Source organism: Nelusetta ayraudi, unplaced genomic scaffold, assembly GCF_046127955.1.
Source record: "Nelusetta ayraudi isolate G7.1 ecotype Tasmania unplaced genomic scaffold, CSIRO-AGI_Nayr_v1 ptg000084l, whole genome shotgun sequence".
Lineage (NCBI taxonomy): Eukaryota > Metazoa > Chordata > Actinopteri > Tetraodontiformes > Monacanthidae > Nelusetta > Nelusetta ayraudi.
In genome coordinates, this window is record NW_027466134.1 from 6,962,439 (window position 1) to 6,974,920 (window position 12,482).

General features: G+C 44.3%; 1 protein-coding gene across 4 annotated transcripts; it reads left to right on the forward strand.

Moving 5' to 3' along the window:
- Positions 1 to 209: 209 nt before the first annotated feature.
- On the forward strand, positions 210 to 12,028 carry LOC142900940 (AP-1 complex subunit sigma-2-like). Of its 4 annotated transcripts, XM_076045571.1 has the most exons (7): positions 210 to 374; positions 987 to 1,165; positions 2,912 to 3,020; positions 3,116 to 3,253; positions 4,696 to 4,726; positions 7,239 to 7,301; positions 8,350 to 9,902. In XM_076045571.1, exons 1-6 carry the CDS (start codon positions 270 to 272, stop codon positions 7,289 to 7,291), a joined length of 615 nt encoding a protein of 204 aa, XP_075901686.1. In that variant the 5' UTR covers positions 210 to 269; the 3' UTR covers positions 7,292 to 7,301; positions 8,350 to 9,902. The 4 variants fall into 4 exon arrangements, 3 of the variants coding, with proteins under 3 accessions (XP_075901686.1, XP_075901688.1, XP_075901687.1); XR_012928949.1 differs by lacking the exon at positions 4,696 to 4,726; XM_076045573.1 differs by lacking the exons at positions 4,696 to 4,726; positions 7,239 to 7,301.
- The last annotated feature ends 454 nt before the right edge of the window (positions 12,029 to 12,482 follow it).

The following is a 12,482-nucleotide window of genomic DNA, read 5'->3' on the forward strand; positions in this document are numbered from 1 at the left end:
GGTTTATTCAAGTCCGAATGTGATGCCAGGATTCAAGTGTAAGTGACAAGATTATTCAGCGACTGTCAAAGCTACTGGTTGAGTGCGTTTTCTATATTAATGAAGAGAAATGATGCAACTAGGTCAACCTGAACTAGCTTCCGCCACAACAGAAAATGCACTCAGTGAACAAAACTGGCGGTGGCGGAGAAGCGAGTGCGCGTTCACGCGTAGGGCAGCGGGCTCCAGCAGTGGGTGGGGGTGTGGCATGTCGGCGCAGTCAGCACTGGATGGTAGCGGGTTACTATTTCAGCGAGACACCTGCCGTGAACGTCTCGGGGAGGTTGTTGGCTGGTTCATTTATTCTGAGGAGAGCACCGGCGCAGACCACCAAGGTAAGTCCACCTGAGGGTCTCCGTCATTTAGCCGCTTCACGCGACCCTGGTGCGTGGGGTGGGGAAAAAAAAGCTCGCGGGCTTTTTCTTTTCTTTTCTTTTGCTAATGCTATCGTCAAAATAACACCGTTAGCAGCACTTCCGCTGGCCGGTGTCTGGAGCGCTAAGGAAACAGTAAAACCGTTACACGTCAGTTGAGATATTGAGAGCTCACTGCTGGTAAAGGTGTGAAAATGTTTTCTGGACGAAAACTTGCGGGAAACGTCTCTGTTGAACGTGTGAAAGTAAAAAAAAATATTAATAATAATAACGTCGCACACGGCCACACATCTTTGATGCACTATTGTACCGACTCATATTGAAATTAAAAAATAAAATCTAAATGTGATTAATAAAATAATAGTATGATTTTCCACTTTAGATCTTTAGTTTTTTCTTCTTTTTTTAGACTGATTTTATAATCACTAACCAGGAGAAATATTACGTTAAGTTGCGAGAGGTTTTTTCATCTCTTCCCGACCTCGTCTTGAAAGAAGCCCGCTTCCTTCTCATCCCATCTCACAGCTTCCTCCCTTGTCTCTCCTCTCCTCTCCTCTCCTCTCTTCCTTGCAGATGCAGTTCATGCTCCTCTTCAGCCGACAAGGCAAGCTCAGGCTCCAAAAGTGGTACGTGCCTTTGTCTGACAAGGAGAAAAAGAAGATCACCAGAGAGCTGGTGCAGACAGTTCTGGCCCGCAAGCCCAAGATGTGCAGCTTCCTGGAGTGGAGAGACCTCAAGATTGTCTACAAGAGGTGGGCTGGGGGGAGGTGCGGGGGTGGTGGAGAAAAGTGAGAGCACTTTGTGGTTGAACACTGGGACTGTTTCACTCTCGCATGGGCAATTCAGCGACCTGTCATTCACCGACACAAAGCACAGTCAGAGAAAGCGTTATCACAGAGAGACAATGGGAGAACGGGTGATCATTTTTGCCTCATTACGACCTCGTTACTGTGCCGGCGAGGAAAAAAATCTGGCAGACTGTTGGTGAACCCTTGTGACCCAGCAGAGACTTTGCCCCCTTATTGCGCAGTTACAAACAAAACAAATGGATCCCTTCCACACTGAATGAATTCAGTGTGCCAGTTTTCTCCTAGTTTGTTATTTTTTTTTATTGTCCCCAAGAGTTTAATTGATCCTATTACACTCCTATTACACTTTGCTATTATCACTTTGTGATATAAAGTATGAAAGGATGTAGTTCTGGGTACACACCAAAAAAAGACGTCTGTCTCCTCTCTTTATCTCCCCTGAACAGTGATGTTTGAGTTGTTTGAGTCTCTGCCAAAACTGAACAATACCCTTTTCTGTTCCTAAGAACAATATTTCTTCAGGGATTTGATTTTAAGGAGACATGACGTCCTACAGACTTTTGTGTGTTGTATTGTTTCCTGTGGCCCTAAATCGACGCGTGGAAAAATTTGGTACAGCAAACACAAAGACGCTGGAGCTTTTTGACCGTGGACTAAAAACTCTTTGTTGACAATTCACTGTTTTTTTTTCTTTTTTATATGCAAAGCCTGAATTTATTTTTTTTTTTTGCTAATTTTGAATTTAGCTTCTAATCAGCTGTTGTCTTGTAATTACTTGAAAACATAACAAAGTAAAGTGGAGAGAAAAACAGATAGTGGAATTACATTTCAGTTTGTTGGACCTTTACCATAAAACAATCTAACTTTTCCCAATATTAACTGCTCATTTTAACTATTACACTGGCTGCTGCTGGTCAGGCTCCAGGCTCTTTGTCATGCATCACATGTGCAGTGCAGATCTGTTTTTTTTGGACACGGCACCCGGCTGCTTCCTGACACGTAGCGCCCGGCGAGCGAGCGAGCGCGCTTTGCTAAAAAAGATTTGGCTCCTCAACTTCCTCCTGCCACATGAGTCAGCCACAGCGAAAGTGCTGTATCACGTCTCTGAACAGCTGAACGAAGCCTTCTGTGTGTCCTCGGCTCGCCTGTGCCTTGCATTGACTCGCACGGACAATGGGTGCAAATCGCAATGCAATTTTCAAATCCCGGAGGGGGAAAAAAAAATTTAATAAAAAAACGGATGTTTGCTTTTGCCAGCGCGTTCCTGTCCTGTGGAGTTTGTTGCTTTTTTCCTTTCTTTTCTTTTCTTTTCTTTTCCTTTTTTTAAATTTTTTATTAGCTCCGCAGTCCTTTGCTGCTAGCTGTGGGATCAACCTGCCAGCTTCTTTATTAGCCAATCATCACATGCTTAAAGAGCGCCTCGGGGATTATCAGGGATAAAGCACCGTGGCAGAATGAGGCTTAACTGGTACAGAGCTCTGCGCTCAGCTCCCGGCTTGTTAAACAGGCGGCCTACCAACCGCTCAGTAAACAAATGGCAACTTTTTTTTAATAACAGGGAAGCGCCCGCTCAGCGCGTTTAGCGAGGAGACCCGCCAGGACCGGGAGGCCCTGACCAAGTGATAAAAGTGCATTAAACAGTCAGAGTAAAAGCTTCACACTTTGACTCCTGCTCTGTTCTGTTTGCAGATACGCCAGCCTGTACTTCTGCTGCGCCATCGAGGAGCAGGACAACGAGCTCATCACCCTGGAGATCATCCACAGATACGTGGAGCTGCTGGACAAATACTTTGGAAGTGTGGGTTTCAACCGTGCGGCGCCTCCTAATGACACCAGGTGCATTTTGAGACGCCGCCCGTCACTAATGACTGTTCCCCCCCCTTACAATGACAGGTCTGCGAGCTGGACATTATTTTTAACTTTGAGAAAGCCTACTTCATCCTGGACGAGTTCCTGCTGGGCGGCGAGGCTCAGGAGACGTCCAAGAAGAACGTGCTGAAGGCCATCGAGCAGGCCGACCTGCTGCAGGAGGTAAGTCACCTATCGAGGTCGCCCAGGTAACAAATGCCTGGCAGTACAGAGCCTCCCCGCCCCCCCCGCCGCTGTGAAATATTCATCCTGCCGTCTGCCAGAGCGGTGCCAACATCTGTGTTCAATACACCAAGAGTCCTGAGAGACGGACTGAACCAGAACAAGAGTCACTTCAGACTTCTCACCTAGTTCTGTGACTCCCCGCAGTCACTGGTAGAGGTGAGGAAGGAAATCGAGTTATGCGGCAGATTTTTTTTGGCGGGGGATGTTGCGTCGGTAAGTAGTAGTCGCATACATCCGTGAAAGGTGTTGCAAGTGCAAACTCAAAATTTGCTTGCATAGTGTAAAACAATGGAGAAGAAGGAGCTCCCGCACACTGGTCAGCTCTCTGAGTCTTTATTAATAGTGGAACGTTTCGGTCAACAGACCTTTGCACTATGAATAAAGAGTGAGAGAGCTGAACAGCGTGCGGGAGCTTCTTCTTCATTGTGTTTGACTCCTGGGTGGCGCCCTCCTCCTTACGCACCTGTTCCTCTGGGAGAGCTGAGATTTCTTTATGATTTTTGGAAGTGTAAGGTGTGATCAAATTTAACAGATTTTTAGGTCACTGATGTGGTTGTCTAGCGCAGCAAAGATACAACTCTCACCAGGTTCAGCCAACGAAAATAGGTATTGTTGTATTATCAATACAACATTATTATAGTATTATCAGCATTGTTATGGTATAGAATAGTCAGTTAGTGTCACATTTATCAAAGTCAGCGAATTATAATTGTAATGTGATATAATTATATGTACATAGTTGTAACAACACTGTAATAGCTGCTTTAGAATGATCCATTATTTCCATTAATACTATTTATAAAGAAATAAGATAATAGAAGAACAAATTAGATAAATAACGACAGACATGATGATCATTGTCATGTTTCAGTTTACAGATAACTAACTGAATGTTTGACCTGATAGAATAAGTGATAGACCCAAAGTGTATTTTTTTTAAAGTGACCTTTCTGATCTCAGTAGTTGTAGTCCTCAGGTTGACTGTTTGAATTCAGCCAGAGGAAAAGAAAACACACAGGTTTAATGCAGGAGTTGCTGTGTGTGTTCATCTACTGGCTGCGTCACTCCTCGGAGGTGATGTGAGGTCACAGAGCAACACGGGGCTTTAGGTTTTGATCTTTCGTGCACATTTTCTCACACTGTTCACTCCTCCAATCCTGAATCGGAGTCTTTGCTGCATGCATGACTTCACTCTGGCATTAGGGTGAATGTCTGTCACCTTCCTCAGCCAATTGTTGACTCTTTTTTTCTCTCTCCATCTTGTGATTGTGCTCTCCTACTGCCTCACAACACTCCCACTGTCTTCTGCCCAGTTTTTCTGGTTCATCTGACATTTTGTTTTTCTTTTCTCCCGTTTCCTTAACCGTTGTGATTTTCAGAACATTGACTTTCAGACGCGCCTCTTTGCAGGTACAGTGTGTAGAGAGCCAGCTGGCCCTGTGCTGTAGCGTTAGAGCAGTAGGCTTAGATTCACCAAAGTAGAGCCTGCGAGCAACATACAGTAATATCCCCAACTAATGGCATGAACAATAATGGAACAAGATGTATTTTTTTCTGTCTGACTAATGGTAATCCCTCTCCTATACATCTTTACTAACATCTCCTTTTCGTAATAAGTTATGTTATGCAATCGTATAAATTCTACCAACTCAAAAACCTTTCATTTTGTACCTTTTAGTTTATAAAAGGCCCCATTTTATACCAATTTTCTGACCAAATGAATATATGAATACTAAAAAATACAACAACAAATAGGAAAAACCCAGTGTCAATCTCCACCAATGGCATATTTAGCCCTCTGTTCACAGCCCCCTGCTTCCTTCTTCTGAAACCGATGTTTCCCTGTGTATGACTCCAAGAGCTGCCAAAAATAAAATTGCACATTGAAAATTGGCTCCGTGGCCAGACTTGTTGGAATGTCGACACAACAGGAAGTGGTAGCGAGGCCAACGTTGCGTGTGCACATGTGGCAAGGCGAGTGTCTCACATGCAGAACAGTGTCGGCGCTGGTGGTAGCCACAGCATCTCTCGTCCACGTTCAGCCAGGAAGTGTCCGTCTTTCACTTCCGTTTCAGGATGTTGTGCTGCGTTCAAACTGACAGCGTTTCTCTCACGCAACCAGAGAAGCCAGCCAATCGGCGTGTCTGATTCGTTTTGCCAAAAGGCTCTTGCTTAATGAGTTCTGGAACGCGGAATCAGGCCGCTGGCAGTAAAACGCGAAAACAGCCAGGAGATGTGTGACTTTCTTTTTACTGTTCAGAACAAATACATCAGTTGCTACACGACCTGAAATCATTGGCAGCTGAATCAAACAGACACAAAGTAAACGACCCATGTCCCAGTTTGGTGATGAGCACCGCGGTGCATGCATTCTATAACAATAACCAACAAATGAAATCATTGATTAACAAAGATGTAGCGTGCAAAGGAATAAATAGGAAGGTGCAGTGCACCAAGGAGCAGGCAAGTCGCAGCTCGGCGAGTCCACCGGGCCGTGTGCAGCTGCTGTGTCATTGATTAAATTAAATCAAGTTAACGTTTCCTGCTGGAAAACTACCGCGCCGCCGTCGTACAAAGGAGGATCAGCACCTTTTTTACATCCTGCTGCATTTGTTTCCGTCCTCTGCTTCCTGAAGTTTTGAAAGTCCTGACTGATGACTGATTTTGCAAAGTGCAAAGGCGAGTGCGCAACTCCAAGGCTGGGTGAAGGAGAGAGAGACACGTCTCCTGATTGGGCCTTGATTGTGCATTTTGTAGCACCAGGGCGAGGACTGGGAGAGTTTGGCCAACCAGGAGCTCTTGTGACAGCGTTGCCATTCCCAGGTGCTCGGAGAAGGTCTGGAGCGCTGCGGTCGGTCAGTCTGCCTGCTGCTGATGCTCGCTGCACGTTGGCACGACACTAATCCCCATTCACTAACAGGCAGTAGAATCCACACTTGAGTTTTATTCTTATTATTAAATTTTTTCTTAAGACGTCTGACACCTGAAGTTTTAAAGAGGGGTTTTATCACCTGAAAGGAGGAGCCGCTGATTTCTTTCTAAAAAGCAAGCCGTGAGTCTTTTATAACAGCAGGGGGAGCCAACACTGGTGTGTCATCATGAAATTCATTAAATGATCCAATGCCGCCGCCAAAAATCCTACAGTGGGACTCTGGTTGTGGCAAACTTTGCTGCCTATACGTAAAGGTGAGACGGCTGCTCTGCTACCAGCAGCGCATAGAAAACGCTTTGGTTAAACCTGCTGCCTGTGAGCTTTTTGTTGACGCACGGTGTCATGTGACCTGAACGCGTTGCGGTGCACAGTGCGGCAAAGGTCAAAAACAGCAAAGTCAAAGTGACAGAGACACTGAACAACGTTTTTGTTTTCTAAAACAATTTGTCACGTCGCATTTTTGGAAGCATCCGCTGGCAGGGCGGCCGAAACGATAGAGCAGATTTTCCACTGGTAAATGCCGTTGAGCGGGGCCATGTGAAACGGGGGGGGGGGGGGTCCTGGTTGGTGTTCGGGGCAGCAGGTTCTAGACTGGACTGGCCTGAAGGAATTAGTGAGAGCAGAGTGCAGTGATTACACAGAGGAGGCTCATGCCGCAGGAGATTTGGCCGCAGTTATTTTAAGCCTTTAATGAAAATTTTCTGCGGAGCTGGTCATTACTGCGGTGCCAGCCGGCAGATCCTCTCGGAGAATAATGATGCCTCTGAAGACCTCCTCCTCTTCCTCCTCCTCCTCCTCCTCCTCCTCCTCCTCCTCCCCTTCCTCTCCTCCCTGGTAAACCCTCAGCTCAGTCATCCTCCTCAAGGAGCTCACAGTTATTGTGTTTGCTCCACACACTCGGCCTCCCGCCTCGTAGACCTTTGACCTCTGTAGCGACTCCACCTCTGTCCCTCTGATGCTCTTAAAGAGACAAACTGCTCTACCTCGCAGGTGTGATGGTGCCGAACATGGTCTCTGAGTCGTCCGGTCTTTTCCAGAGTTAGGCCAGCCGAGGTGATTACTCTCTCTCTCTCTCTCTCTCTCTCTCTCTCTCTCTCTCTCTCTCTCACTCTCGCCCTCTCTCTATCCATCTATCTATCTGTCTATCTCTCTATCTATCTGTCTATCTATCTATCTATCTATCTATCTGTCTATCTATCTATCTCTCTGTAGAAGAGTCAGTCGCCCCCAGTTAGCTCCTGTCCCTCAGTAGCTCCGCAGCCTGATAGTCCAGACAGGTTGTCCATAGTTAGTCCCTCAGCAGCCCCCAGTTCACCCCTCTGTCCTTGTTTTGTCTTCACGTTTAAACGTTTCCCCTGTAGATTTTCCTCCCAGGTGACTGTGTGTTTATGCTCTGAATGTTGTTGAAGTTTATGTATGCTTCGTTTTGTTTTGTTTTGTTGCATTTTGGATGGGTTTGGTTTAATTTCTGTGTCTCTGTTTCAGTGGAAGCCGAGTCCACCTTGTTTGAATGTTTTTCTCAAAAACCAAAGTAATGACGAAAATCATCCTCGAGATTATTTTCTTTTTAAAGGCATTTGTGAGTTTGTCTGGTTATTGTAATAATTTGCTTTCTTGCTGAGACAGACTGCAGGGGTTAGACAGCTCTCAAGGAATAAATAGCTTAGTAGAGACTTTTCTTGAAAATACACACAGAGATAATTGTTATCCAGCAGGTTTTGAGGTAAAACTGTTCACCGCTCAGGAATTGTTTGTGGCGTTCCACAGCAGAACTTTTGAAGATTTCATTTACATGTTTTTATAGGGTCATATTTCCAAGCTCAATAAAATAAAAAATAAAAAAAACATCAGAAGTCTTGTGGAGCTCCGGCAACATTCACTGCATGCAGATCAGGTTTATTCAACACAGGTGTTTTGATTCCCATAAGAATTCATATTTTGGTCAAATATTTCGTTAAAACTAAAAATCTATCCTCTCTGTCTGAAACTGTCTGCAGGAAAGCAAATCAGATTGTTGTCCCTGCCGCACCGTCGCCTGCATGTGTGTGCATGAACGTTGCCTGCTCCCCCTCCTAAGCCGTGTGCCTCTCTCTCCCCTCAGCCCCGACATGAGTACTTTAGTGTACCTGTGTACTGATTGGCTGACGTCAATCAACGCCGCTGCTGCCACTGCTGCCGCCGCTGCTGCCGCTCCGCCCTGCATGCTGAGCTCCTCAGTGCCTCTGGCTCCGCCCTCTTTAGCACCTGTCACTGCTGGCACTGTTTTGTTTTTTTTTGTTTTGTTTTGGTTTGGTTTTTTGGCCGGGGGGGAGAGGGGTGGGTTTAAGGGGAAGGGTGTGGCACGTGACAGCCATGATTGAAATATTAAAAATGTGTTTAAAACTTGAAATGAAACCGAAATAAACGACGGCTTGGATGTGAGATTTCGGAACGTCGTCCCGCTGCACTAAAGTTTGTCAGCGGTTTTGGAACCGGTGATACATGCCAAGCCTGTCAGGCCATTGTTCAGTTCTGCAGTTCCACTGCTGCTGGTTGAGCGCCTGTTGTTTCTTCTGTAAGAAGCCGAGGGTGCACCAGGTGCCGCCATGATCCAGGGTTGTTTGGCAGAAATGAGCTAAGATGTCAAGTCTGACATTTTGTGCATCCATTATCTTGCAAAAACTGACAATTTAAAGTGTTGTTTTGTTTTTTTTATTATTATTATGGCATGAACACTTTGACTTTCTCTTAATTGTAACACAGTCAGGGGGAAGCAAAGCTGTCCTTCAAAACCATAGAAGAATAACATGGAGGAAGCAAGTGTAAGTTCAGCTGCTGCTGATATTTGTGGGCATTTTTTTTCTTTTTTGCTTGACTGCTGAGTGTTCCGAGCGAGAGTTGAGCCGTGGCTCAGCAGTGTGTTCGAGTCTTGCTCCTTGTACTAACAGGCAGCCTTCGAGCCGTTGCTCAGTCAGAACTGGGATGAACGGAACCTTCGATCAAGTATCTTTTGATCTTTGATCATTCCAAACCCCTTCAGCGGCCGATAAAATAAATCCACTGTGTTTGGAAAGCCGTTCAAAGTGCCGTCAGGTGAGATTGGAACAATGCGAGACTTGGTTACTGTTGGATCGCGGTGGCACCTGGTGGAAACGACCGGCTTCCAATAAGTCCCACTTATTAATATTGTGTGCGGAGCTTCTTCTCTCATGACTTCCCAACTTGGTTTCAAAGATTTTCAGTCAGTTCATCGTGTGTGGGAAGTGGTTGTGTGTTTTATTTTGTCCTCTGTCAGTTTCTGACTGTTGTTTTTTAAATGATCTTGTTGAGGCGCAGTATATTTAGATAACAATAGAATCTGATATTTTCTTCTCCTTTAAATGACAAAAAAAACATATATTCATTTCAGTGATTTTTGTGTAATTGAAGCTACCTTAAATATTTGTTTTGGCCTGATTAATGTGGGTTTTGGTATTTTACTGACATGACATTTTTAGAACCCCTTATATGATACTTATTATTAGGACAAACTCCTCATGTATTACAAGTGTATACCAACCCTTACATCTTTTGCCTGTATCCTACTGGGAACTAGAGTCTGTGATCAACTGATGATATTTTTTTTAATATAAAAATGATCGTAGTAAATAAAATAAATTATTACTGAATCCTTTGCATTTGAGTCCATAATCATCTTTGTCATAGTTAGATTCTCGTTTTCCACGCAGTGTACGAGGATGTTTACAGTGTCCTTCGTCTTGAATGTTTCGCATTTTGCTCCAAAGTGCTGCACTTGTTTCATGTCTTGTATTGTTACTCGTTTTGTGTTTTATTTTGTGTCATGTGAAACATTTCTCAAGGCACTTCAGGCCTCAACCTGAAGCAATGTTGACCTTTTCTACTTTTTTTTCTTTTTTTTTTGCTTCTCTGATCAAATTGCTGTCTTTACTTTGTGCTGAACCTTGCTGCAGGATGCCAAAGTAAGTCATTTTCCTTTTCTGCTAAATGCTTTCTTGTTTTGACACCTTGGCCTTCACCCTTTTAAAATCACTCTTACATTGACCAACACTATTAGAACGTAAAGGTGTAAACTGGCCCTCTGAGGGTGATATGAAAAGAAGTTTCAATGAAGTTTCAAGTGCAACATCAGATCTCATCTTATTTTCACATAAAATTTGTATATAGGATGTATGTTGCCTTTGAGCTGCATTTAAATTAACGTATTCATTCATTCATTCATTCATTCATTTTCTATACCCGCTTCTTCCTGAGATCAGGGTCACGGGGGTTTGCTGGAGCCTCTCCCAGGTGTCTTAGGGCAAAGGCAGGGTGACACCCTGGACAAGTCGCCAGTTCATCGCAGGGCCAAATGAACATATATGACATCAAATGAAATATTAACTTTATGGTCTTTTCTTAAAGTTTCCATCACCGTTCACTTGACAGTGAACGTTGACATTGCACCAATTTGACTTTGTTGCACCGTGTGTGTGTGTGTGTGTGTGTGTGTGTGTGTGTGTGTGTGTGTGTGTGTGGCCATTAATTGCGGCTGTGCTTTGTGCCCTCAGGATGCAGAGCCTTCCCGCAGCGTTCTGGAGGAAATTGGACTCACATAAGCTCGTTGTCCTCCGCCTCCCCTCATCACACCTCCCCTGCCTGCCTGCTGCCTGCCTGCCACTCAGCTGCACGGAGCTGGTAACGGCTGCGTCTCTCCTCCCAGCAAGACACTCTCTCTCTCACACACACACACACACACACACACACACAAGAAAAACACTGCCTTTGTTTTCCTATTTATTCCCCCGCAAACAATGTAGCACTGTTTGGGAATTTCCGACTGAGTGTTTTATTTGTTCACTTTAACGGTGTCAACTGCTACGAAAGGGAAGGGAGGAGCAGAGGATGGAAGGCTTGATCGGGTATCTGTTTGTTATTATTTATTAACCCCATACCAACCCACCCCAGAACCTCATCACAATGCTGCACCTTGTGACCTGTTTGATCTTATCCCCCTGACCAAAGCTGCAAAACCTGTCCAGTATTTTTTCAATCTGCTCAGTTTTTATTCAATGTTTCAGGAAAAAATAGAAAATAAAAGGGAAGTCAAAAGTTTTACACAGATACAGACAAAAAATAATAATACCAAAGAGTTTGTTTTGTCAAGCTGTTTTTTTTTTTAATTGCACTGTAATAATTGTCATGAGGAAGCAGCGGTTGCAGGCCCAGAGCTGCTGCTGTGACAGTAGGAGGTGTTTAACGAGGCTGGTAGTTGTCGGGTTTGTGTCTGAGGGAAAGATGTCTGCGACGCGCTGCAGTAGCGCGTCACTGTTAAAAAAATGTGCTGACGTCATTCTGGTGCCGTCTGCCAGGTTGGATCTCACCACTATCTCACTGCTCTGCTCTGTCTGCGACAGGATGTCATCAGAGAAATAAGAAAAAAGTCATTGGACATATTAGAGGATGTATTTGTGATTTATCTATTTTTCAAACGCCTCCGAGATAAAGTATATCTATATGCTTGGGAGCTTTTATAAAGTGACAAACTGTGAGGTCATTTCGAGTGTTTCCAGGTTAGTGATGTTCTGTTTCCTCAATGGCTTTGAAATCCAACTGTGTGTGACTGCATCAATTCATTTCAATGATGTCATCGGCGTTCAGAATCCTGGCACTTTGAGGGCATTTTCGTTTTTACTGTGTCACACTTGATGAACCAGCCGAACTCCCTTTCACTGTCCTGCCCCAACTTGGTGGGCATTTCAAATGAAAAGAAAGATAAATAAAATATATCTATATAAAACAAATACATGTCTCTTTGAATATCGTGCTCTATTGCATATGAAATGACTAACCCTGGAAAGTAAAGTAACATTGGAATGGCAAAGTTTTTAAGGTTGTTTTTCTTGCCTTGAGCCAAAACTAAAATGTTTTCCCAGCACTTTTAAAAAAAAGAGAGAGAGAGAGGGAGAGAGAGAGGGGAACAAAAACTTCCTACACAACACACTGTAGCTGCCTTGAACACAGACTGTGCAAATATTAGATTTTCTTTTGTATTCGATGTTTTTGGCTGCTGTTAAATTGTTTTGTGTGTTTCCTGACTGCTTCCTTGTATTTTATACCTCTCCTTGTGTCTTTTCTGATGCTTTATTTTTTATATCGTCTTCCTGTGTGCTGCATTCGGTAGGGTTGTGCTTTTGTTTCAGAGTTGTTTGATTGTGTTGGTGGCTACAGTTGTCACAGCGTCGTGTGTTCTCTGAG

What these genes read in the sequence shown, in the direction of transcription:
- LOC142900940 (XM_076045571.1), top strand. Translation starts at nt 270, where the DNA reads ATGGTAGCGGGTTACTATTTCAGCGAGACACCTGCCGTGAACGTCTCG. An exon ending in CTCAAGATTGTCTACAAGAG is followed by an intron (nt 1,166 to 2,911) that starts GTGGGCTGGGGG and finishes TTCTGTTTGCAG; the next exon opens with ATACGCCAGCCTGTACTTCT. An exon ending in TCAGACGCGCCTCTTTGCAG is followed by an intron (nt 4,727 to 7,238) that starts GTACAGTGTGTA and finishes TCTACCTCGCAG; the next exon opens with GTGTGATGGTGCCGAACATG.